General features: G+C 38.9%; 1 protein-coding gene across 3 annotated transcripts in view; it reads left to right on the plus strand.

Moving 5' to 3' along the window:
* lepr (leptin receptor) overlaps positions 1 to 27691 on the plus strand; it is a 46885-nt gene extending 19194 nt beyond the window's left edge. For 2 of the 3 annotated variants that reach the window (XM_042514739.2, XM_042514721.2), the window contains exons 2-21: positions 2285 to 2342; positions 4254 to 4306; positions 5730 to 5957; positions 9437 to 9566; positions 10067 to 10257; positions 12546 to 12694; positions 13929 to 14070; positions 16350 to 16510; positions 16655 to 16754; positions 17073 to 17172; positions 18511 to 18725; positions 19443 to 19597; positions 19991 to 20144; positions 20313 to 20395; positions 20475 to 20688; positions 23568 to 23774; positions 23900 to 23983; positions 24087 to 24180; positions 24674 to 24749; positions 25594 to 27691. In XM_042514739.2, coding sequence (XP_042370673.2) covers positions 2329 to 2342; positions 4254 to 4306; positions 5730 to 5957; positions 9437 to 9566; positions 10067 to 10257; positions 12546 to 12694; positions 13929 to 14070; positions 16350 to 16510; positions 16655 to 16754; positions 17073 to 17172; positions 18511 to 18725; positions 19443 to 19597; positions 19991 to 20144; positions 20313 to 20395; positions 20475 to 20688; positions 23568 to 23774; positions 23900 to 23983; positions 24087 to 24180; positions 24674 to 24749; positions 25594 to 26541 — 3498 coding nt within the window. In that variant the 5' untranslated portion in view covers positions 2285 to 2328 and the 3' untranslated portion in view covers positions 26542 to 27691. Of the gene's footprint in view, positions 1 to 310; positions 352 to 2284; positions 2343 to 4253; positions 4307 to 5729; positions 5958 to 9436; positions 9567 to 10066; positions 10258 to 12545; positions 12695 to 13928; positions 14071 to 16349; positions 16511 to 16654; positions 16755 to 17072; positions 17173 to 18510; positions 18726 to 19442; positions 19598 to 19990; positions 20145 to 20312; positions 20396 to 20474; positions 20689 to 23567; positions 23775 to 23899; positions 23984 to 24086; positions 24181 to 24673; positions 24750 to 25593 lie in introns of all 3 variants that reach the window. The other variant, XM_042514734.2, reaches the window with a different exon arrangement.
* The last annotated feature ends 177 nt before the right edge of the window (positions 27692 to 27868 follow it).

Consider the following 27868-nt stretch of genomic DNA (forward strand, 5'->3'; position numbering starts at 1 on the left):
GAATTCTCACATATTACACTGTATGTTGATAGCATGATATAAAATCACATTTACCATTATATTTGATTTTATCCATATCGTTTAATCATTGTCTCTCCTCAATTTCCAATCAGGAATTCAATAAGGCTTTTCTTACCAGACTAACTGGCTTTAATAAAATAGAGGCTGAATGCTTTTGTGCAAATAAAGGACTCAGGATGCTGCTCTTTTTCCTGTAACATGCTAATGAAAATTGGTGTAAATCCTTTTTACTAAGACCTGAGGCTAGTATTGACATTTCTGCCTGTTTTTCTCTCATTTTTTTTAACAGCAAAAAGCCAAATTTATGTTAAAGACAGAATATAACAACTTGTAAGTATGTATTTTGAATTATTTCATTTTTTAACAGCAAAAAGTAAAATGTGTTAATGGCACAATAATAACCTAGAAATATGTATTTTTAATTCCTTGGTTTGAAGAACGGTAAATATTTCTTTTTTTTTCGCCTAAAAAAGTCCACCATGACATGCTCTATGTTAAAAAATAACACAACAACCTTACAGCACACTCAGACATTAAAATTACAGTGAACCTTGCAGTTTGAGATTTTCAGTTAATCACTCACAGTACGGCGCCCTAATTAAGATTTCTGCTTCAGTATATGTGGAAACCTCTCTTCCTGTCAGTATTTATAGATAGATAACATGGAGCGCTGCCTGGCAAGAGGAGCTTCTGATGCTGTCATGAATTAGCCGTAATTGTTGGTTTTTAACACCTTAAGTTGGCGACGTGTGTGCAGTGCATGGGAACAGGTGTATTTATTTGCATGAGATCTTATTTTGTCCTGCAGTCTGTCCTTACGCTGATGACACCTCTTTTTATCTCACAGTTAACTGATAAAGTGTCTCTTGTTTGCAATCAGACTGTACAGTTTGACGGCTGCTTCTAAACACTGACGAAATTGAGTACACATTTACAGCTTGATTTGCAAATGATCACTTATTACACACACGCTGAGCACAAAGTTCCTGGCAGGAACACATGCATGCACACATACGCACACACACACGCACATGCACACACGCACACACACACACACACACACACACACGCACACACATGCACACACACACGCACACACACGCACACACACACACGCACACACACACGCACACACACACTCGCACACACACACACACGCACACACTTGTCCATGGTGCTGTTTTTCACTGCATGCTGCGCTCGTGTTGTTCTAGCATGTCAATGAATTAATAAATGTACTCACTGGCTTGTGTGAGGTACCAATGTATAAACCTAATGCCCTGCAGCTCTTGTTTAGCAACGCAGCAGTGTCATGAACATGAATTAGACAGGATAAAACAAATATTTGAAAATAACTGAAAACACTTTATGGGTAAAGATGCCTAGAAAAAAATGAAAGGTTGCAAAAAAACTAATAAAATACAGCAGCATCTGTTAATCGAACTGTGCGGGTTGTTGTTCTAGGAAATGGTTTTGTCATATGATAATGACTTCTAGAGTTTTTCTCTAGACGTCCCTCCTTGTGTTCTTTAGTAGCTTTTATCATAAATGAGCAGCAATTCAGGAGTTTTTTTTAATGTATCAGTAAATACTTCTCAATGCAGACCATTGTTTTGTCATTTTTGCTCTTTTTCTTGTTTTTGCGGTTACCAATCTCTCCTGTTATTTCAGATACCCTCTATGCCCCACCTGCCATGTAGCTTGAGAATGGTGTGTTCCCACCATCTCCAGTCACCTGATCCCCATTCATGCATTCCTCTTTGCGTATTTACCAGTCCTCTTCTCCCAGATCATCTAATGCATAAACCAGTCTTACTTGCCTGTTTCTGGCTCTGCTTATTTGTTTTTTTTTTTGCTCTCTCTGACTGATAACCTTTTTACCAAACTAATTTTCTTACCAAGTAAACCCTTGATTGCTTTCAGCGGCTCTGCCTCTGAGTCCTATTTTCCGGTTTCTTTAGCGTTGCCGAAGGTTGGAGAAGGAGAATGGGAGGCGCTCCTATCAGTAAGAGATCTGCCTCTGAAATAGGACTCGTCAGAGAAAGTCTTTTAATCCTACCACCAGTAAAATTACCTTCGCAGTTTGTCTGGTTCGACCCTTGCCAAGAATTTAAAATTTTCTTTTTTTTTCCTTTCATTAAGTTGTTCCCTTATTCATTCCAATCACGACACGTCTTCAGTCCTGCTAGGGTCATATTTGACTTGCCTGCAGCGCTTCTTCAAATCCCTGAAAAACTTCTTTTCTCTTTTTCCCTCTCTTCAGTGAGATTCACTCCAGACAAAGCCCAGCCAGGCCATGCTCACGCCATGACCACTACAATGTAAGTACTGGGGTATATAGATGAAGGTGGTATGTGAATGTGGATGTTATTTAGTATCATCTGACACACATTATGGGGGAAATATAATGCTAACATTGTCCAACCTCAGAAAGATGGATTTGAAGCGGCTTTGTAGAGTAGCTCATGAATTTAAATCAACAAGTAGGCAATTCGTGATATCTCAGATGAATTTCAATATTTCGTTAAAATCTGACAGTCATCAAATTGTAAAAGAGGAACTTTTTTTTTTTTGCAGCCAGGAAACATAATTTTGCAGAGATTATGGTTTAAGGTGAAGTGAGGGGATTTCAGGGAAACAAATAAATGAAAAAGGGTTAAAGGTCCACTGTGTAGGATTTAGGGGGATATATTGGCAAAAATGGAATATAGCATAATAAGTATGTTTCATTTAGTGTGTAATCATCTGAAAATAATAATTGTGTTTTTGTTGCCTTAGAATGAGCCATGGGGAGCTGATCCTCATCTACAGAGATCGCCATGTTGCACTACCATGTTTCTACAAAAGCCTAGCTGATAACAGCACAGTCCAGTTATTAGTAACTGGACATTTTAAGATGTCAAGCTTCACTTTTATGTAATTTATAGCGCTGAATTGCATCTGGTGCGGATAAAAGGGTAAAGGAGCTTGTTTCATAGGGAGGTGGTGGTGCAAAAGGAGCCACTGCTTTAGGATGAATGAAGTAACAGCCTGAACACCAGTAGACGCCAAACTCTTATGTCACCCTTTGAACTGAGGACCCAAAAGCAGACAGACAAACAGATGTAGTTAAAAAAAGAGTTCTTTGTTACAGTAGTGAACTGTGTAGGAGAGTGATGGACAAGATGACTGGGTGAAGTGAGGGGTGATCTGTGTTCCTGTGGTTATCTACTGCTGGAGGTGTGGACAGGATGGCTGACAGAGAACACAAAATAGGTCTTAGAAAAAAATCAAACAGGCAAGCAGGCAAAGAAATGGAAAAGATCAGAAATAGAGCTGGATTCTCGTCACAACAGTGTTCAGCAGCGACCCGACAAGGAATGCCTGTAGAGCTGGCTCTCTTGTAGGTTGCAGGCTTGATGGCAGGCAGGTGCGTTGATTGATGAGTGCCACCAGGTGTGAAGAGTGAAGGAGCGCAGACAAGGGGTGGCAAGAGAGCAAAGGAAGGACAAAACCAAAACATAACAGGCAGGCACCAAACACAAAAGTGACTGGAAAAAAAACAAACTAAAATCCCACTCACACAGACACACTGGAGTCAGTTGGGACTGGCTGTGACACTCTACTTTTAATGTGAACTGCTGACCACTGTTTTGTGTTGGGACACTTCACAGCAGAGAGTTTGTCTGTCGTCTAATGAGTCATTGTAGAGAAGTTGGTCCACCAGTTCTTCCACAGTGCTGTGTAACTGTATCAAACCCAAGTTTCCCAGCACTGGTATTCACTGTAGCAAACACCTCCCTCGACTCTCTCATGATACAGGTTCTGTTGTAATCATTATCAGATTTGGAGATCGTAATTCATTCTTATTTTTCATTAAGTATTGGTTGTTGTAAGTCCTTTAAGTCATGCATAATGTGCAGATCTTCTGCCCATTTCCAGCTAATTCTAGATGCGTCACAGAGGATCTACAAAAAAAACAAAGATTGATTTTATCTTTCCAAACCAGTCGGAATTTTATGAAAGATATTGTTAAAATTGCATTAAATGCTGAATGCGTTGGGCTCTCATTTATTCCTGCATTGTGTTAAAGTTGCAACCATAAATCAGCTGCTACTTGTCTTGATACCTGACTCACTCAATTTATATCATCAATTGTGCCTCTCATCTCTCTCACCATCTCTATTGTTGAGATTAGTGCTCTCTGCACAGCTGCAGTCTTGATGTTTTTTCTTTTCTCTGTCTCTCGACAGGGTTCGGTCTGTACTGTTGACAGTCCTGATGCTTATTTTCCTTGTACCCCATGGTGAGTTAAGCCTCCAGCAGTTGTAACCTCTCAGTTTGTACAATGTCTTCGTTTACCCTTTCATGTCTTAAAAACAATTCATTTTCACATTTGGAATAATCCTTCCTCCCGTACTTCCCGGTCCATTTGTTCGGCCGACGCACACCTTCAAGCTTGGCCGTCATTTTTATTTCAAATAGACACCTGTAAATCTTCAAGATGTCATTTTGAAAAGGTAACACATTGACAAAAATCTGTTCCCACAAAGACAGACTGTCAGGCAGTCAGACATAAAACCACTTGGCAAGTGTCTTCAGGACCACATTTCATCATGATGACACACCAAACACAGACTCATAAGGTGAAAACAATACCGGCTGTCCTGATGTTGTTGCGGCTGGTAATGAGTCATGCACTGTGTGTTGGACTCTTTAACATCAATGTGACGTGTTTATTTCATTTTTTATGTTGTTATAGTTGACTGATATTAATAATGTGTATGAGTGTATATATTGACATTCTGAGCGGGACATGGTAGTCATTAAAAACTGGAATCCCTTCTGCTTGGTTTCCAATTATCAGTAGTAGTTTAAGATTGATTTCAGCTTGGAAGTGACATTTCTATTTAGGAAATACTCAGGTGATACTGGTCACAATGTGTAAGTCTAATCTCCAGATACAAAGAACGCATCAGCCTTATACCAGTGTTGACATCTGAGATTACAGCTGACAGATTTCCTATGTGGCGCTCATGTGGTGTCAAAATGAAAACCATTGTACTTTTCTTTGACAATACTGTAGTAATGCTCTCCTCTAACAGTTGTCAAACCTACATGACGAGTTTCTCCTGAACTGAATCAATTTCACCTCAGGTGTACACTAACAAGGTCTTTGTGCTCCTCTCATGTTCTCTTTCTCTCTGTCATGCTCTGGCACATAAAATGAGCATATGCCTTGTTTTAAACTACAAAATGACATGCAAGGTATCTCAGAAAGAGGTGTTAATATTGCAAAGTTTTGGGGAACAGAAATGAAAACCACCCAATATTGCCTTCATCAAAATTTAACCTTCTTTTCTTTTCCATCAATTCTACCATTTGTGCCTTTTAATCCACCTGCTCTTCCAACTAAGCCACTGGGTGCCCAAAAAAAACAATATTTCATTAAACTTGCAAGACACACAGAGGAAAAGAAAACAATTTAAGTCTAATATTGTCATACATTTCAAGAAATATGTTGTAATGTTACTTAATTTTGATTAAATGTAACTTTATTCTCACAATATTATGACTTTTCTACTTAAATTAAAACTTAATTCTTGTAATGTTATGGCTTTATTCTCAAAAGTTTCTTATCTTAAATGTGGCAACAATACTTGTTGGATAAAGGGAAACCCTGCCCATGTGTCAGACCTGGGTTAACCGTCCTGCCTCTCTCTGAGCAGGTGCACAGTGTTTAGAGCCTGAGGATGGAGCCCCTCATCATTCAGGTGCCCTGGACCTCCCGTGGCAGGATGAGCTGTGCTGTGACTCACCCTCAGCCCACCTCCCTCTGGAGCAAGATGACACTCTCACACCGGGGACAAACCGCTCTGAATCAAACCTCCCACACAATCCCCTGTGCAGCTTTAAGGGCTCGACTAGTGAATCACATCCACGTGGGCCCTCTGGCGGTAAGAATTTGTTCAAGACTAGCATCCAAAATGTTTCTTAACAAAGAAATTATTAATTTAAAGCTAGTCGAGTTGCTCCTGTCCAGGTTGATAGGGTACTGTTGAGAGAGTCAATGCATGGGAAGTTATGTATTACATTGAAATCACCCATTAATATCAAACTTTGCTTGCCAGCTTTTGCAACAGCTAATTCAAATAAACAGTCCTCCTCACAACCATTCGATAACATGCAGAAAGTACAGTTAAAGTTCTGTCTTATATGTTTTCTCCAGCTGCAGTAATGTGAAAATGAAATTTCACACATTTGCATTGATTTGCACCTCAGGAGCTGGACTATCTAGCGATTATCTCGACTCACATGCAGTGTTTTGATCCAGGGCTTTGTACTCTTGTATCTGTGTTACATGTCTCCAAAAAGACAATTAAACACAAACATTTATTTTTCACATCGCGCTATGAAGTTGGAGGTTAGCCCCTTGCCTTTTCCTCATTAAGTCCAAGATTTTTTTCTTTTTGTTGAGAGAATCTGTAACTGACAACATGCATTTGTCATTTATAGACTTGCAGGATACAGGAACCATATTGTTACTGCACTTTTACTTGTTTTCAGACTATTTCTAGGAACCTTTAAAACTACTGTAGAGGAGACACGATAGTTAAAAGTTACCAAACTGTCACATAAAATTAGGCTTCTGCAGTTTGATCAGCAGTCAATAAAGTCAATTTCTGAGAATTCTGCAACACATAGTTTATATGTAAGGACAAGGTTTTGTTTTTATTTATTTTCTTTAGGCCTAATACTACATGGTTAAGGTTACAGAAAGATAGGGATCATGGACAATAAACTATGGTTAAGATACGGTTAGGGTTAGGCAGCAAAACTTTTTGATATGGTTGATAGAGACTGTGGTTATGTTAATTAAAAATGTTATTTGCAGGCATGTGACTTGATGTAAATTCTCCTGCGTCAAAGTCAGTCTTTCCACCACCATCCACCATCTTTTAGTTTCTCCCTGGCTACATTTAGGGCATGCTACTTCATGCATTGGCACTGAATGTAAGCATTGGTCAAAAATTGTCAATATAGATCAATATAATAACTAAGATACTGTGCTGGCTTTACACACTGTAACTGAAACTGGTATTTTCTACAATTTAAAAGTGCCCTGTGGAAGTTTTGACCACTATTGATACCACAAAAATGTGTTTTGATAAGTGGAGCCATATGATGCTTTTGCTCTCACAGTTTCTTGCCATTCCATGCTTGACATTTGATAAGATGTACAGGTCATATACTACTTTGAGGCATGAGCATAACAGTCTGATTACAAGAAAACACTCATGAGATAGACTTGTGATCCCAAGTAGCAATAGGGTAGCTATATGATGTGGCTCCTCCTCATCAGAGCAAACAGCAAGACAGAGCCTTGTGATTCTCTCTGCAGTGTCGTCACTGATAAGGATGCCTCTAAAGATCAGCCTGACAGGCTCATTACACTTTAATGGCCTTTCTGCTGGCATCCCTCTCAGCCTCTCATCAGAGTGGGTGACCATGTGAGCCCTATGCTGCCAATTCACAAGATAGTAGTTAGTTTGGCTCACAAAGATTGTCTTTTCTCAGCACAACAGAATCAAATTAGCTGTTTCTCTTTCCATGAAATCTTTGAGCACCACTGCTTTCTAACTAGACAGGAAAGTACAAAGGGTGGTTTGTCTAAGAGCAAAGGGCCACTACAAGGGAGTCATAATTATAAAATTCTCTCGATGTTGTCGGTGAGGAGGTGATGGAGGTGAAGCAATATCAAGACATGAGGGAGGTGAGGAGGATGTGTTTGTTTTGATCGATCTGTGAGGCGCTGTGACGCATCTGAATCAATGGTAATTAGCTGAGACCTTCCAGCTTTGTGTGAGGTTTAAGGCCTACACTGTGTCTCTTGACAGATTCATGATGTGTTTTGACAGCCAAAAGTTTGAATTTAGCTCCACCGTCCCTGGCTATTTTGCTCATTTGCGTGTTTGCTTGTTAGTCATACTTATTTTATTTGCGTCTTGTTGCTTTCAACTTAAAAAATGTCTTCAAAACAGGTGTGGGTTAAAGACTTCAGAAGACTGAACAAAGAAACACTTTCGTATTGAGTACATTATGAGTATAAGGAGGCCAGGACCAGTCCTGCTGTAGATGATTGTAGCATGCAAAAATGTCTGACATAAATACTAAATTCTGTCCTGTTTGTATGGCAATATATACCTTTATCTTACAGAGTACCTGTAAATTTTATCCAAATGAAAGACATTTCACATTACATATAAATAGCTACCTGCTGGAGTTTCCCTCTAATCTAGCTTACAAACATGGACATGCATGTCTTGTCCTGTGCCTTAGCTAACTAACTAAGTACTAAGTACTATCAGTGTCCAGGCTAGATAGCCAATTAGCTGCTTGGCTGCAGCACATTAAGCAACATGCAAATGTCATATGGGTTCAGGTAGATGCTGGTGTGATTCTTACTCTTTAATACCCTAGTAACACGCACATGTAGACTACAGCTTTGTGTCTCGTTCCTTAAGGTGTAACATCAGCAGTCTGGCAGAAGACACTTGAGCTAGTTACAAAAAAGGAATGACTAAATGTGATTTCATCTGGACTTCAAAAGGCAATGCTGCTCTGTTAGTGTACATCCTTGCTCCAGAACTGTAATATCTTTGGTCACTTTTCCCTTATTTTTTTTTTCCTTTGGCACCATTATCAGACCACTTCTGATGTTTTCAAGTTTTCCATTCATCCCATTCTCGTGAACCTGATATCTTAAGAACACCTTGAGGGAATTTCTTCAAATTTGGCACAAACATCCACTTGGACGCAATGATGAACTCATTAGATTTTAGTGGTCAAAGACAAGGTCGCTGGGACCTGCCAAAACATGTGTTTGCTCAAAACTCAAGATTTCATAAGCTAATTATAACAAAATTTCACATTAATGTTTAACAGAGCGTGATGATGAAGTAACGACATTTTATATGCAAAAGGTCAAAGGTCAACTTAACTGTGTCATCATAATGTTCTGCAAAAACACTTCTGGCCATTATTCAGTAACAGAAGGGGACATACTTCGTTAAATTCTTTCTAGTATAATTTCTCCTTCCTTTTTTGGATGATTCTTGAAAAACATATATTAAAACCCTTTACTTAATCACAAATTATTTAACACCATAACAATGAGCTCTAAGCTAAGACTATTAAAATCCTCCTTTTCCCTCTCATGACTTCGTTTCCAGGCAGGGGCCTTACCACCATATTGCTGCTTGCAGCTATAATATTTCACTCTGTTTAGCTTAATAGCAGAGGCTTAGTTCTCAGAATTTGAAGCTAGGCCGTTTTCTCAGAAGCCTTTGTTTGAAGGTCACAGTCGTCTGTTGTAAATGACATGTGGAGATGCCTCTGATCATACAACTAACATGAAATTCTGGATTCTTGTCAGGCACCTGTTTGGATATACTTTGCAGAATTGATGACAACTGGGAAAACTTGTCATGTGATCTTCAGTCTCATGGTTCACCATCAGCAGCGCTGGATGCTGGTCTTATGACAGTTAGCTTACAGCATCTGTTGTGAGTATGGAACTTCAGCCTTGTCCTGTTTGTTTGCATTTGTGTGAATGCATGTGTATGTGTGTGTGTGTGTGTGTGTGTGTTTGTGTGTGTGTCTGGTCTGAACCTTTCCCAACTGCTCAGCGGGTGGTTAAGTATGTGTGTTTATTTTGCAAGAGGGGGAAGCTGCATGCTATCACACTGGTTCCACGCTTTCATTGTAGTGAGGATAAAGAGGACAAGACGCTTGAGCACACACTTGATATAAGATGCCGGGCATTGTGCAGCAGTTGTACACTGCTCTGAAATGTTTGCTGTAAATGCAAACAAAATTTTACTAAATTCTTTCACCTTAAGTTCCATTCATTTCTGGAGCTTTCAGTCGTCTTGTACTATCTTCATGAGAAGATAAAGTTGACATGGAATTATGTTAATAGATTTCTCATTTACACTTACGAATGTTGTCATTTTATTTTTGACTTTCAGTAAAACTGCAACTTTTTTTCGTATCCACTTCTCAGATCCCAGAAAGACGACACAGAGTTGAACGGTGGTAACACTTCATCTGATAACCCTGTCATCTGTGAGGCAGAGGATTCCTTCATGTGTTCAGTCGCTCTTGACTCTAAGACAAGCTTTGTCACTGCGGTAACCGTCAGCATCTCAGACGCTGTCGCTCCTCCAGTTCTACTCAGGATTCCTGCCCGACCTGGTAAGAGAGGTTTATCTTGTCTCATTCTTTGTTTTATATATAATTGAAAGAGTCGGATATGGGGGAGTTCAGAGAGGTAAAATATGGTGACTGCCTTTGTTATCAGTACTCCCAAATTATTTCAACTACAGAGATGACAGATGCAAAACTGTGTGTTAGTTATTCACTAATCTATATAAACTGATGAAGAGATATAGGGTTTCAAAATGGTCAGTCACTTACTCACTGGGAAATTAGTTTTAATTTGTAGTATGGCATCTTATGACCTTATGTATAAGTTGTAACTAATGACATTGAATTCACAACCTGGCAACCTGAAAGTTGTCCTTTTTAGAAAGCAGTACTGAGAAAAGTTACTTTCGTTGGAGAGGAGGGATATGCTATTTTACAGTAAGAAACAAAAAAAGGCCAGTTCCCAGGAAGTTTCTCCATTACTGGCATTAGCGAATAAATTTAGTCACGTATGAAGACGATGCTGTGCTCATCAATGTTTAAAACACAACCGTTTTTCAACGTCCATCTTCAATGGGATGCATCTGGACACATAAGGAGAAGGAGTTTCATTCAGTTGTGATTGGCAAATGTGACTAGAATCGCAGTGAGAAGCCAGGCCACGGTCCTGTGTGTGTGTGTGTATGTGTGTATTTGTATGCGTGCAACCACACCTTAGCTGTAAGATCTCCACAGTGATAGACGAGGACTTTCCATGCTGTGTTTGTTCAACCAGACCTTTTGGGTTAAATCGACGGAGCAGAACAGAGCCTGCGTAGTGATGGTGTGTTATTTGTTATGTTCCTCACTCTTCAGTTTGCTCCTTTTTACCATGTCCAAGTTACCGTGTCGTTAGTAAAGCCTTTATTCTTCTTACTTTGATTTTTGTGCTTTTAACACAAAGCTTCTGTCCATCCAAATCCAACTTTTGGATGGAGTAAAAGGATATTCAAGGACTGTCAGCAGCGGCCTTGAATGCTGCTGGGAGGATGATGTGTGTGAAGCATTCATGTTTACACAGACACGGATGTAAACTGTAACTGCAACCTAATTGGTTGCTGATGCATAAAACCACAAGGTGTAACTCTAGCTTCTCACCACCATTGTTTTCAATAAACATGTTTTGAGCTACAGTTCCCATCAAGCTTTCAGGTATACAAGCAGGAATTGCAGTGTTGCTGTAAGAGTTTGGCAAATTTACATCATGAAAAGTCATGCTTGAAGAGCAATAAAAACGTATTTGTTTTGAGACCATGAAAACAAACAAACCAGCACTGAAAACTGTGTAATCAGATTAGGTTATGACTGTAAAAATGTAACTTGTACTATGAGCCATCATTTAGAACTGTCCAGTTGGAAGAAACTTGTTATAAACAGTCAGTTATTATATCATGACAGTAATCAATGTTGCTACTCTGCGAGTAACATCTTAAATTATACTTTTAGTAGAAAACGATAAGGCTGGTCTCTCCCCTGATGTGAGAACAGTCCGGAAAATAAATTGTTGAGCTATTACTCATAATGTTGCGTCATCTCTGTTCTCCCTGCAGGCATCTTTGTGGTTTTATGAAACTCAAGTATCTTTTTATTTGTCATAATTGAGTCTGTCTCACTGGAGTGAATAGAAGTCTGGATCTACGTCTCTGAAATCCATCCGGAAATGAAACGAGTCCAAATGTTAAACTCAATGCGCTGCATAATTAATGGGATATCAAAAATGCACAGCTACATGTTTCATTGAAAGTCCACTCATTATAAACTGACAGATATGCACACAAACTTCATATATATGAAAAGGCTAAAAAGCACAAAGTGAATTTGCAGTTCATACCAAGCAGAAAAATCCAATCCTATACTGTCAATATTTGTATTAACTGAAGAAGTCATCAGTTTATTATTTAATACTGATAAGCCCTAGAAGATTATTGATCTTGAAGATGAGTGCATGAAGATAAGTTAATAACTTACCCAGATACCAATCATAAAATACCACAGATATTAAAACTAAGATATTGTAATTTCATTAGTTATTGTATTGATCCATAGGATTTAGTAACCTTTGTTCAAATGTCAATTGAGACTAAAGCAGTATATTTATTGTGCTTTGATTCTACTCAGCATGTGCTTTTTTACTCCTTAAAAAAAAAGTTCTTTTAAATTGGGTTTTACTGGATTATACAATGTTTGTATCAAAGACAAATACACCTCTGAAAGTGTGTAATCAGGGAACATAAACATGCATTTTTACATAGAGACTTATCTGAACATGTGCTTCTGTTTGTGTTCCTTTTCTGCAGTGAAACCCAGTCCTCCAGTCAACCTGTCACATATTCAAACCATTGAGGCAGAACTGATTTTACAGTGGGACGACCCGTCCGACTATGACACGGGCCCGCTGAGATATGAAGTCCGACACACATCCAACACCACTCATCCAACCTGGCAGGTAACACCAAGCACTGATAGGACTCATAAGTGATATTTTAAGATTTTGCCACTGTACCCACTGGGAGTCATATGATCTGAAAATGTATTGGTACCATTTTATGAAAAGGCACTTTTCATAAAAGGTTTGTATTTGTGTTATTAGGTCACCTTTGAGCTATAATGCACAGGTAGATAATGAATGATTAAATTCTTATGGCCATCTAGTCTGCAGTTATATGTTGAATTATTGATAATGTTTTATTAATCCACCAAGTCTGCAGTCACAATTTTTTATGAATTGAATTTTGTCCAGGGGAGTGGTCAAACAGTCAAATTACTCACAAGAGTTGTTCTTAACAATGGCTTTTATTTATCTATAAACCATTTGTAGCCACTAGTTATAATTATAAACCCTTAATGAGGGGTGCCTTTTTAAAAAAAGTGTTACAATGTTACAAAAACACAGGTGCCTCAGTGATGAGCGTCATATATTTGGTTTAAAAAAGGAAATGTTAGGTGCAGAGTGAAAGAACGTCTCAACTTTGAGTGCAAAATATGCTTCAAAAAGAGAGGTGAAAACATGCTGTCAGTGGTTAAATAAACTACAGAAGGTTACTATAGAGAAACAAGTCATGCCTTGAGTGAGTCACAGATACACTTACTGTATTTGCTCTTCACTGCAGCAGTGCTGCTTTTTCGCATCACAAATTTCCACTGACAAGACAACGTGTTTATTTAGTGTGACTTGCTCCCAGTCAGTTGGATTTTAATGGCCTCATGCAGTGTACTTAGTGTTCAACAGTGCAGTCACTGTTCAGATGTGGATCACAAGCTCCAGGGGCTCACCCAGGGGTGGAACTTTAGACCTTCTGTTTAAGACTCCTATGAACAAAAAAATAAAATACTGTATGGTGTCACTTAAAATCTGTTAGTTTGGGACATATAGTTTTTGATAAAGTGTTACGAGAAATGCTCAGAATCAACAGGTGTCAACACATATACATACACACACTCACACATTCACACACTCACACACTCACACACACACCATCCAGTCATTTCTGTATCCTGCTTGTGTGTTTTGGTAACAGTTCCATTTGATGACACATCAAACAAAAACCGCAAGCATGTTGCGATGATGTATTTGATTCAGTCATCATTCTCGCATGTAAACACACCCAACTATCATGAAGTCAGTTTGGCGTGTGTACGTGTATGTGTGTGTGTAAGTTAATTCTCTCTGCTGTCTGCAGGTGGTGTCTGCACCTGGAGAGCCCAGATTGTCTCTGGAGCTGAAGCCCAGACTAAACTACACCATCCAGGTTCGCTGCTCCAGCCTGGAGAACCCTCCAGTGTGGAGTGACTGGAGTGAGCCGCACCACATCTACCTGGACAGTAAGAACTGCTCCCTTTCAACAGTTTATACAGAGACAGATAATGTGAGTAATGCAAAAGACATACAAGATGTTTTTGGTTATTTTTATTTCTCCGCTCCAGGCAGGTGGCATTATATTATCAGTTTGTCCGGATTTTTTCAAATTGGCACAAATGTACACTTGGACTCAGGGATGAGCTGATTAAATTTTGATGTTTAAAGGTCAAGGTCACTGTGACCTCACAAAGCACATTTTTGACCATAACTCAGTAATAGACATGTTAATTACTAGAAAACTTGGCACAGATGTTCTAGAATGAAAAATGATGACATTTTAGATCCACGTGACATCGATGTTCATCAAAAACTATTTTTTCTGGCCATTATTTTGCGTCATAACTCAGGAACAGAAGGGTCAACATTTGGGCGGCTACTGAATAGGTGACACTAATCTTGGGTGCCACCTTGAAGATGTCTGTAAAGCATGAACATGCAGCATCTTTGCAGCAACAAACATTATCGGAGAGTTCTTGGAGAAACTATTGGGGTTCATTGAATTTATTCAGTCAGTCTGTCTACCGCTTTAGTGAAATACCTTAGTAACTCCTGCCTTTAGCACCACTATCAGGTCAAAGTTTTAACGTGACCCAGAATAGAAGTTATTGTCATAACATTTTTAGGGAATTTTAGGTAAATCATTGAGGAGTTGAGCATTGATCAGTTAAAACTTGATAACATATGATTATTAAACAGCCAAAGGCATTTTGCAGTCTGCAGTACAGATTCTTTTAAAAATGTTTACAGTACAATGCTTCCTTGTTCATCTCTTACTAGTTGTTGTCTGTCAGTCTGCCTTAAATATTGCATGTTTATTCCTCTGTTTAATAATGAGGTATACTTTGTTTCCAATTGATTTAACTGACAAAACAGCCAACTGAAATTTCTTCTCTTTTCCGTTAAGTTTCGTTGTAGAATAGGAATGCACCACAAATCTGGAATCAAAGTCAAAATACTCAGTTTGTGTTTTTTCACTGTAACAGCTGGACTGAGTTTAAAGGTAATTCGGGAATTTGACAGCCCTAAAATTAGATTACATCATTTTACCTTTTTCCTATGAATTTGGCCAGCTGACATGTTAAACCTGTCCTGGTGGTTGGAATTCAGCTCTCATTGCTGATTAGATTCCAACAACTGACCTCATTATCTCACAGGTAGATTTATGTCGATGCAAAACTATTAAATGGAGTCCAGCTCATTAGCTATTAATAAAGAGCTCATTCCAATGTGGTCAATGTCTATAGACTCTGCGTCATACTTTGATTTGTAGTGGCACATAGCCTTGAGAACCTATGAATCAATGGCTTATGAAAAAGCTAAATGTGAGAGCTGAGCATGTTTTCAAAATGATGAAACTGAAAGCTGAGAAATGAGAGAGAACTGTTTGCACACTCAGACAGATTCTTTTAAACTGAAGACAATAAATAGCTCATGTTGGCTGGTTGTAAGTGCTCTGCAACATCAGACTGCTGATTTGAAAGTTGACAGCAGAGCTTATGTCTTTAAACAATAAAACACGCCGCTGAGTCCAGTATCTGGCAGTGCTTGTTTGTGTTGCTGTGTACAGCATGTTGCTCTTGTACTCTGCATCACATGAGGAAACTTAATCCTGGAGCAAAAATGTGTCTGTGTGTCATGGGGTCAGCAGTTCATGCGACTCAACAACTCTGATTCATTACACTGAGGCGAGCTTCAAAAACTTCACTTTTGCAAATGAAACTTACAAACTTAGAAAGTCCTCCAAAATCAGCAAAGTTAATATATGACTAGGAAAGTTCTATGTACATCAGCAGTAAAATACAATGAATACAGATGATGCTTTTGTTGAGTTTTTTTTTACCTGTTTAGTACATGAGTCACATGTCTTTTGTTTTTCTTTTGACTCCACGCAGAGGTTTTGTGTGTCTGCGTCTGACGAGGTGGTTAGATGACGATCCTCCCACCTTCACACTCATTTTAGACCAAGTCCTAAACAAAGAAAAGTTTTCAGAATCCCTGAAAAAATTGTCTTTTGTAAACAAAAAATCTCCATACTGCTGGTGTGTGGGAATGAGTCAGGCAGTTGTTCAACTTTGAGTTTTTGTTTTATTCTTCAACTGTGGCTCTTTGTTTTATTCTTCTTTATTACATTTAATGTGTGTTTAGTTCTTCGTTCTTAAAGAAAATGAAAATTATAAAACAAAAAATCTTAAAAGATTTTTAAAAAACAAACCATATCATGTTTCTGTGCGTTTTTGTGCAGCGGTGAGCTACATCCCTGAGAAAGTTGTGGCACGGCCGGGGGAGAACGTTACAGTGTACTGTGTGTTCAACGACCACACAATCAACGCCAGCACGGCCATGTGGATGCTCAACTTCCAACACCGGCTTCATAGCAGCCAGTATCACCCAGTTAACCAGTGGGTAAGAGGAAAAAAAAATTAAAATACTCTCCTTCCAGACTTTTGTTTCTAGGAACATTTCCAATAAAGTTGAATGACTTCCTCAAGTATTTTTAGAAAAGTACACTCAATGTTAATAAATTAAGACATTCCTTTCCCAAACAAGGTCAGCCAGATCACAGTGCGTCCTTCAAAAAATCGGATGTACGATCTGCTGCAGTGCACTCCGGAGTGGACCCTCCCCTACAGCCAGATCTATGTAGAAGGTGAGCTTTGCTGCTCCTTAATATCACAGACAGAAACAAAACCATCACCACACATCTTGTATTCACAGTGGAAGACATGGACGAGCTATTTCCACAGTGAAAGTCGACATTAACATTTCTCGTCTGGTGTCTTAACGTTACTGGAAGTGTCTTTTTTTTGCGTCAGCTTTCCGCCACAGTGGACAAAGACAGGAAAGAGAGTGGCGACTTGTGACCGCACAACAATGTGAACCAAAATAATCCCTGTACACCAAGGCTATCTCAGGTGAAGTTTGTTATTGTGACTTAAATGTGAGCATTTCTTCCTGTGTGTCTCAGGAGCGTCCATTGATATACACTGCGAAACCAACGGTGACATCGATGCGATGGACTGCAGCTGGAAGAACACACAGTGGACTAGACCCAAGTTTAGATCCAGGTAGAACGATTGCATTTTACGTTGTACTTCATAATAGATTGTATTGAGATGTTTTTGCAAACGGTGGCATTGTTTATGAAACCTCAAAACTCAGTGTGCTGAAAAGCTGGAAGTTACTGAACACAGTGTACCAGGAGGCACATGTAGGAACCCTGGAAATAGTTGTGTGAAGTGATACCAGGAAGTTTATTTCATCGGCGAACAATAGGTCAATGGGGTTTTTGACCTCACAGCAATAGAAAGTCTCTGCACTATAAAAACCACAACGAGGACTGAAAAAATAATGTAATGTTTTATAACTCTTGTGTACAACTGCTTTGCACATTACTCCAGTTTCTTCTTCTTTTTTTTTTTGCTTTTCCTCTCATTCTGCGTCTTTTAAAATAGATACGGAAAAAGTATAATTCTGGTTTATTACATAAAGCATTATGAATGGATTATAATTCACTATGGTTGCCCTCATAATGCATTATAGATGTGGTCTTCATAGAAGGTGTTACCATGACAACTCATGATACTACAGGGACTGTTATAGCATACTTTTAGTCCCTACTACAGTTATGTTGATGTGTGTATAGATGAATAATTATTATGCATTATAAGCCCCATCAGTCATCCTCTAGTTTATAACTAGTCAAGAACATCCATATGACACTTGATACTTCTATAATCTATAATGTTTTATGATTGTTCATGTTTTGCATCAGGAAGCATTATATATGTTTATGAGTTAAGTCATAAGGCATTGTATGCATTATAATTCGCTGTGAATGCCCTCATAATGCATTATAGATGTGGTCTTCATAAAAAGTCAGAGTTAAAACCCGTTCTTACTAGATATATTATATCAGAATGTTACTAAAACTAAAACAGTTTTTTTTAAGTGTAGGTTTCTTATGAGTGAAGAATACAACTGAAGTTGTAACAAAAACAATTTACCCTTTCTCTTTGTCTGTATTGTTCAGTAGTAGCGGGCGAATATCTTTTACTTCAGTGAAATGGGCAATACCATATTATAGAAATATTGTAGTACAAAAGCATAAAGTGTACTTTAAGTACCAAAGGTGATGTGTTATATATAAACACCACTCTTACATTGCAGGTGCCAAAGTTTTGGCTTGATTGTATATCTTTTTATTGATATTCTAAATCTTATTGTTTAAATGTAGTGGAGTGAAAAGTACAGTATTACCCTCTGAAAGTAAGGCACCTTAAATATGCTCACTATCCACCACTGTTGATCAGATTACATAAGGTAAAGAAAAGACCTATGCTGTAGGAATATCATGACAAAATTTCAGGTCTCATTTATTATTAATTATATTTTCTTCATGTTAGGTGGGCTCACCTGACGTGTGATCTGATGGAGGAGAGGGAACGAGCAGGGGAGAAAGTGGGGGAGATGGAGCCTGCATGCTTTCAGGTCCAGTCCAGGCAGAAAACCTGCACCATCCAGCCTCTGAGGATGAACTGCTACAAGCTGTGGCTGGAGATCCCATCCAGACTGGGCCCCATCAGGTCTAAACCCATCTACCTGTCACCCATAGATCATGGTGAGCAAAATGGGTTCATGTGCATGAAACATAATACAACTAAACAAAACAATAAATTGACAGAAAGTTGTATACAGTGTACTAAACTAAAACAACACTTTTTTTGCATTTAAGATGAAGTTTATTTTATTGTCCCAGGAGGAAAAATGACTTCATCAGTGTCTGCATAAAGCTTTCTTTAAAGCAGTTACACAAATTGTCAGTGATTCACAATGTATTGCTTTAGGCCACTGAGAATGAAAACTGTTCATACTTTTCCTCACTACTACTATCTGTTGCTTAAGTTTTATAGATCATTCGGGAAAACTCTCATCCATTAAAGGTGAATTGCTCATCGTCATAAGTTATGAAAGTTAAAATCACTTCATGTGTGTTTTCAAAATAAAATGTGGAAATATCTAAAGAATATTTATCTCTTGTTTAATTGAGATATTCTAGAAAATGTATCTAGTTGTGTTTTTCAGGCACTCGGGTATATTGAACTTCAAAAGAAACCACTGCTACATTAAATATTCACAGTGAAAGAGCTGGTTGGAGAGAACCTCAAATATTGAGGTTAAAGTAGTTATTAATTGACCACAGGAAAGGTGAAAATGACATGATGTCAGATTGTTGTTAAGAAATTTTCGTCAGGTTTTCAATTCCCCGTGATCATGTTTACTAGATGTTCTGAATGCGACAAGCTCACACTCCTCCGTCATTGCATTTCCCCTGCAGTGAAGCCCCACGCACCCACCAATGTGAAGGCAGTGAGCCGAAGCAGCGGGGTCCTGATGGTCACATGGGAGCCTCCATCTCTTCCAGTTTATGGGCTCCAGTTTCAGTTTCGGTACCACCTGCCCTCAGCTGTGAGAGCCCAACCGGAGTGGAAGGTGAGCTGGTCTGTTTGACCACAAACATAGGCTTAACATACAGTTATCTTTCCAAAATGTTCTTCTTTGTTCCTCGTCTTAGAAAGGTGTTTATCAATTAAGAACAAACATATTAGAAGTGACTCAGGTCTGGGATTCAACCGTTAAACCAATCTCTTTAAATAACACAGGATACTTTGACATGGACTCAGAGAGTAAGGTTGATCTGGTACAAGACCGTATTCCTCTGATTGAAGAGTTCTCTCGGAAGTTGGACTTGTTCTATCACAACAATGAGAGAGATGAGGACATAGTTTTCTCTTTGTTTGGATGAAATGGAATGAGCGTAAAAATAGATGTGCATCAGATATTTTCTATTTCCTGTATCTAAAAAGGAAAATGTCATGCACACAGGTCCAGAGTCCAGTGCGAGTGACGTGGGCAGAGGTCACGGTGTCCGACATGTGTCGGGTGTATGTGGTACAAGTACGCTGCAAGCGCACCAACGGCACCGGCTCCTGGAGTGAATGGAGCGATGCAGTCTACTCCACACCCCAGAACAGCAGAAGTACAGCAGAACACTTTTAATTTCACTCTTGATACCTGATGTGACCTTTTTAATCACACTTGACTTCTGATTTTAGCTCTAATGGAAAACAACCCACATGATACACATCATACCACTAACACAAAGGTAAAAGGTGGCATGTGATGTAATTGTCAGTCTCCCCCTCAGCTCCTGAGCGAGGCCCTGATTTCTGGAGAATTCTTCAAGATGATCCATACAGAAACCAGACAAATGTCACTTTGCTTTTTGAGGTACGTAAACTAAAATATAAACATTATCAGGCTTATGATAAAGACTTGATGTTAAAAATGTTTGCTTTTTTTTTCGCAGCATCTCCAAATGTCAGGACGTTCTTACTGCATTGATGGATTTATAGTCCAGTACCAGGCCTCAAGTGGCTCTGTGATCAGAGAGCAGATCGAGCTGGCGTCCTCCTACAGCTTTGAGTGGAACCAGGTGCCCCAAACTGTGACTGTGGAGGCCTACAATAATCTGGGCAGCTCCGCTATTAACTTCAACATGACGCTGGAGACACAGCCCAAACGTGAGTGAGCTGAACAATACATTGTACTTGAAATAAATTTTATTGTTAGAGGAAATATTTAATGTATTCTCTCTCACAGATGAACTGAATCTATTCTACTGTGAGGGCATGGGAGTTAAATGGTTAATTAGCCTCTCAGTAATGCACGGCTTCTCTGTTTGTTATTCTCAGTATTACATAAGTATTGCAGGATGTTTCAAACACTTACTTTCACTGTTGGAGCAACAGAGTAGTTACAGTTCGCAGTGGCACTGTGTGTCTCCGACAAAGACTTTATAGCCTCTCTCTTGTTCAGCAGCCTGAAGTCTCAAGGATAGCTAATCAAGGATCAAGGATAGCTAATCAAGGATCAAGGATAGCTAATCAAGGATCAAGGATAGCTAAGAAAGGGAAGGACAGCATGTATGACGCCCATGAACATACAAAGTTGACAAAAAAAAAATCCTCAGAATTAAAATAAGTCATTTAAAAAGCAAAAATGCCAAATTACGTTTTTTCAAGCTTTGAAAAGGTGATTCTTTGCCACAGACTGTATAAATCATGGATGCAGCTACTGTAACATCACCCATTGGTTTGTGGACTGCTGTTTTTAAGGGATGGACCAATCTGACTCACAGACTGTTGCAGTGACTCGGGCAGCCTGTCATTCAAGTAGCCCCGCCCTTGAATATGGATAACTTTAGGCCTTAATAAAATGTAAAAGGATGAGTTAAAGAAAACTTAACCCTGTACAAATGTCATGAAGGGAAAGACTAGCCATAGAGACCAAAACTGTTTTTGTACCACCTTGCTAAGATGTTTATTTCTGCTGTAAAGTTAGGAATTTTAACACTGGGGTCCATGGAGGTTTACTTTGTAAACTTTGTGGAGCCAGCTTCAGATGGCTGTTTCATGAGTTGCAGTATTTGGCACTTCCACGTTAGCTTCATTTTTTCAGCCTCAGAGGCTGCCGCCTGGTCTTTGCAGCTCTTCTTAGCTGCATATCATTTGGACTATTATTAGGAATTTCAAGATATCATCTTGTGCTCTGGGGTCAACATTTTTTGCTTTATTTTTCACATTTTTGGGTATGAACCATTACCAAAATGACAAGTTAGGGAGAAAAATCAAGGTCAAATGATAATGGAAATAATAACTAGCTGCAGCCTTAGAGTATACAGTAGCTTTTGTATCATTTAACCTTTATTCAAGCATGAATTACTCATTGAGAGTGTATGGCAAATATTAATAACAATGAGTTACAGAAAAACAATATAAGAGAAAGGACAAAATATGCAGAGTCAGAATTAAATAGAAAGGTGACTATTAAATTATGAGGGCTGGTACAATCATATTAAAAGACTTCATCCTCAAAACATCCTAGGATTTGTCTAAAGCCATAAATGTAACTTGGATCAATCTTAAACAATTTAGGGAGATAACAGAGATTCAAGCAGCCAGAAGAAAGAGCAGCCAGTTTTATTTGAATTCTGTAACATACTGTTGCGTTCCAGTAAAGATATTATATAAAATGTAGCTGAGATCAAAAAGGTTTGCAGTTAGGTTTCACTGTGAAAGCGGAGGTTACAAAAGTGCGATGTAGATCTGATTGAGGGTCAGTGATTCACTGAGAGATGCAGGTGCACAAGTACCAAAAAAGGAAATAACAAGGTGTTTTCAGTAATGTTTTCTTTCTGTACAAACTGTGAGAAATGCCAACATGAAAAAAATAAACTAAACCGAACCTTTTTTTTCCTCTAATTTTGTTTTTCAAATATGTATTTCTCGGAAAACAGAACTTTGGCCACTGTTTTTGAGGCTGTTGAGTTGAGACCTGTTTTTACCATTTTAACAGATATTTCTTGTTTTTTAATTTGGCAATATGACTACACAACACATTACAAAAAAATGCATGTCAAAGCCAGGAACATAAATAGCCATCCATTAGGGCATGACACATACTAACAAATGTGTCTGGAGAGACCATGAGAGTGCTGATTGAGGCCCTGCTGCCAGTAGCTTTAGTGTAGTAAACACTATTAGTAGCCTTCCAACAGAGCTAATTTGAAATGACAATTCTCTGTGTACAGCCAAAAGTTAGCTGTGTGTGTGTATGTGTGTTTGTCTTCGCCTCCCATTACTCATAATTTAGCGGAAAGTATTTTCATGAAACTACTGGCTGGCAAAATCAAAATGCATTCCCATGACGATGGCCTGTTTTTGTTACTTGTTTTAGAAAGCTGTTTGTGACACATTTTCTCATAAGTATTCTGAGAAAATGTTTTCAGCGTTATTAGCAGCTCAACTAGAGCTTAGCAACTGATGTTGGCATTTAAGGGCTGTACAATAGCTTCTAATTAACATCATACTCAGCAAACCATTAATGGACTTCTTTATGGAGGCATCTGTATTTGTTATGTTTCTTTACTTGTTTATTCAGATTTTTTTCTTCATCTTCAGTCTGTATATGAAAAAGCATGCTTTTTTAAAGTGGCTATTATCAATATTTTTATACTTTATCTTCTTATGTTATTTTATTGTCTTTTATTGCATTCATTCTTATATTTTTCTAAAATTTAAATTAATTTAATACTTTAACTGCCTTTTGAGATCTGCCTTCTACAAATAAAGTCATTATTATTTAATGGATCACATGACTACATGTATGTCAGGGGCTTCACACTGAAGGATGATTGTCGTCAGACCCCACAGTTCAATTGTAGGTGACGACAGCACACAAAAAAATGAACAGAATGAATAAGAGCAGACACCATTCAGGGTGCAAGGAGTCAAAGAATTTGATATATATATTAGAATATTTTATTTTGCCTTTACTTTCTTATGCAAATGTAGTAGACCTTAAAGCATTATATTCATGCAGTTTCTTCCCCACTCTGCAGGCCGCTGTGTGCGTTCTTTCAGCGTGTTAGTCATCAACAGCACCTGTGTGTCTCTGTCCTGGAGTCTGCTGGACAACAACTCTGTGCCTCTGTTCATGGTGGTCCAGTGGTTTCCACAAAGGCAACAGGACTCTGATCATCACAAAGGCCGGAGTGGAGAAACTTGGGCCAGACTGCCCTACACTGACCGTCCCATCTATCTGAAAGGTAACATGACTTCTTCTCCGTCTGTTCTTTTTATTATTTTATTTCTCAGTATTACTGTAATAAGTGTGTGTTGGTGCAAAGAAATAGGTATACTCAGCCCACATTATTTCATTGTATCATTTCAGGTGATTTCTTTGGCTCTGAGGAGTGTGGTTTCTACTTATACCCTGTGTTTGCTGATGGAGAAGGGGAACCTATGTACGCTACAGGTATGCCCCATGTGCAACATTTTTCTGGCTTTTGTATTAGTATTAAAGTTGTGACACATACAATTAATAATTGGGCTTATGTGTATTTTTCCAACTGTTACAGCTACCAGAGGAGACCCTGCAGCCTACATGCTGCTGATGATCATCTCTTTCCTCTCCATTGTCCTGTTTGTCACCCTGATCCTAACCCAAAACCAGTAAGAGACTCATGTTCAGTGAAAAAATATATTTACAGAAATTATACTTAAGAAAAATATTCAATGTAAAACTGTAAAAGCATGTAAAATTGTTATTATAGGGATCTGGTCTGTTTTAATACAACAACAACAACAACAACAACAACAACAACAACAACAACAACAACAACAACGTGTTATCTTATTTACAGATATTGCAGTTTTATTTTTAATATTGTACCAGATACTAATTGTTAAGCATCAGTGTATGCCAGTTTATTTTATTTTTTTACCCAGACACCTGTAAAGATGATTAATGACAGAAATCTCTGGGGTGCAGTCTAATTTAAGGAGCAGAGACACTGACTATGAAGAATTAAGAGTGTGACATTTAACAGGTCACATGGTGTAATTACACTTGATGTTAGCAAATGGAAGTTGAGGGAGGAAAGAAGCAGAGAAAAAAAACTTTAGTCAGAGATGAAACTTGAATATGTGCTGCATTTCTTTCCAGGATGAAAAAGTTTGTGTGGAAGGATGTACCCAACCCGAACAAGTGCTCCTGGGCCAAAGGACTTGACTTCAAAAAGGTGAAAAATCAACATGGATCTAACAGGGTTTTTATTTCTAAATTATGATTCAACTGATTTATATGCATTTAGTAACTAGTTTTATACACCGATTGCTCATGAATGTGCCCCATTTCTATGATTGTTTACAACATTTGGCACTCCATATTAGACCTGGAATCAATAAAAAAAAAGTAGCATTTTGGGAAATTTGTTTTTTGCTCTCGAGAGTGAGATAATATTAACACCACTCTCACCTCTGAGAATGTTTTTGCTCTTCTCAACTGACAAATTTTAAACCATGCATCTTTTAGTATGTTATGTTTCGGATTGTCCGTCCATCCTATTCTAGTGAACATGTGCTCAAGAAGACGTTGGGGAAATTTTGGGAAATTTGGCACCAACATCCATAGAGATTCATCAATGAACTGATTAGATTTTGGTGGTCAAAGGTCACATCCATCTCAGTCTTCTGAAAGTGGTATCTCAACACCCTTGAGGGATTTTTGGCCTTGAGGGAATCTCCTCAAATTTGGTACAATTGTCCACTTGGACCAACAATGAAGTGATTAGAATTCGGCCCCAACTCAAGAATTCGCATGCTAAATATCACAAAATCTCACACAAATGTCTAACAGAATGAAGTGATGTGCTATCATAATGTCTTCTTACTACTATTCAACATCATCACTCAGGAACGGAAGGGGAGACATTTGGTTAGATATCAAAGTGGTGACACTAATATTGGGCGTCTACCCTGACACCATTGTGATTGTATAGATCTTCTTGGTTGAAAATGTGTGAGGCGTCCACATTTTAGACAATGAAATAAATAGACACTTTGTGCTTTTGCATGACTTTCTAGGCTGACACCTTTGACCACCTGTTCCGACCTCCAGAGAGCCTATCAGCCTGGCCGCTGCTTTTGCCATCTGAGAATATTTCCAAAGTTGTCATAGTGGACAAAGTCGATCTCTCAGCTCTGCATACAGCTTTAATCCAAGTCCCATGTGTGTCCCTAACTCCTGACCAACCTACAACCTTATCTGTCTCCCCTCCTCCCGGGTTCGACTCAGAGGTTGACCAAGCCCAACCCATGGAGAGTTACTTGTTTCCAGCTGGAGCTCCTTCTTTAGCCCTTGATATAGATGCTTTAACCAGTTCAAGCCCAACAATAGACCAGTCACAGCTAGTTGATGCACCGGCAGAGCAGCCCGGCAGCACTGATAGCTCTGCTCAGTCTTCAGTCACATACGCCACTGTGCTGCTCTCCAATCTGAAGCAGGAGCAGCAGCCCATTCATCTCCACTACAAGGATGGCAGTGGCAGCAGCTCCAGTGACGAGGGCAATTTCTCTGCCAACAACTCAGACATTTCTGGATCATTTCCTGGCGGCCTGTGGGAGCTGGACAGCTGTCGAGGCGGAGAAATGGATGATCCGCGGCGCTCCTGCTCCTTCAACTCAGTGGAGGAGCTCTCTGAAACATCAGAGCCAGAAGATGGAGAAGAGGAGGTGAGAGGAGAGAAAGACTTGTATTATCTAGGAATGGACTACCCGGCGGAGGACGAGGAGAGCGAGGAAGATGAGAAACAGACAGAAGAGGAGACAAATATTGAGCTTCTTAAAAATGTTGTTTTGAGCAGAGCGGACTATTCTGTGGAGTTGCACCCTTTGCTCGGCCCTGAGGACTCAAGCAAACCGCTATTGGCACCGACGCATGGCTTTTCTTCACTGTACCTGCCTCAGTTTAGAACTGCTCCGAGCACAAGGCAACTCACAGCTCAACCGCAAGATGGCAAACCACAGCAGTGACTCTCACAAAGAACACATTAAATTAAAATGTGCACCTTTAAATCCGTCGTGCTGCATGCATCATGTTTCAGCATAAACCAAAGCGGATTTACATTTTGTGGTCCTTCAGACACAGTGAGGTATGCAGAGGAAAAAAATACCTTGACTGACGTATGATTGCAAATTGATGTTCATCAATGCTGCTATTGTGTTCTATTGGACATCAGGTGGGCACAAGCCTCAGTTATAGGCATTTCTTTCTTTCTTTATTGGGCTTTGAAGCCTAGATTCTGCTGTGCCACATGGCTCCTCTGCAATCGGTTACTGATGCAGGAGCACCTGCTGAGAAAATTGACCTTTCAATGGAGGTAAGGTTACCAGAGATGTATACATTTTTCACAGAGAGTAGTAGGCAGTCTGCAAAAGCAGTACATTGGTCAGCAGTAGGAGGGTGAGAGAAGTGTTCAAACATCCTGTATATACAGCATATTTCATGGGTGGTCATACCTTTGATGCATGTTAAAAAAAATGTGGTTATGCTGTCTGTGCCTACATTCACTCATCTGCTGCCACTGTAAAGTAAACAAGTTGTCTTTTATTCTCTGCTGAATTATGCTGGATACATTTCAAGTGAACCATGGAGGAGATTAAGAAATAACCGCACAGATAACAAGAGAGAAAAGACCTTAAATCTGCAGAGTTTTGGCTTCTTCTAAGCACATTAGACTGTGAAGTGAAGACAAATCTTGGATTTAACTTCAAAGCTATCAGTGTGACTAACAGAAATGCAGATTTAAGATGAAAACAGATGTAGTCTGAGTAATTGCAGGTGATTTTATGACAGAATTTACTGCATTTGTAGTCAGCTTGTGCAACAACATCTGCATGCACTAACTCACTCATCAACCCAAATAATGTCTTTGTGCTGTAATGTATTTGAGACTTTGTTACAGTTTGTGAGAAATGTGATATCTATTTTTATTTTTGTGTTTGGCCATTAATATAAAAAAACACACTGTCTGGTGTAAATAAAAGACTAAAGAATGTATCTTTGAAACCAGAATAAGACAAAAATTAAAAGTTATGAAAATATTTGTTGAAAGAAATTGTTATTTGTATACTGAGATATTTTGTCTATTTTTCATGGTGGAAATAAAGTGTTTATTGTGAATTTGTGTGGTTTGTGTAACAGGGATTGATACGGTCAGTGACTGTTTTAGACATTGGCGGAAGACCTCAGACACACAACACAGAAGAGCTTGAGTATTTGGGATTTAGAGTCTTCATCAGTTACATTGCTTAAAAAGTAAAACAACCAGTTTCAACCTCAACAGGCCTCCCTCAGACG

Source organism: Plectropomus leopardus, chromosome 5 (genome assembly GCF_026936395.1).
Source record: "Plectropomus leopardus strain MGB_pleo_1.0 chromosome 5, ASM2693639v1, whole genome shotgun sequence".
NCBI lineage: Eukaryota > Metazoa > Chordata > Actinopteri > Perciformes > Serranidae > Plectropomus > Plectropomus leopardus.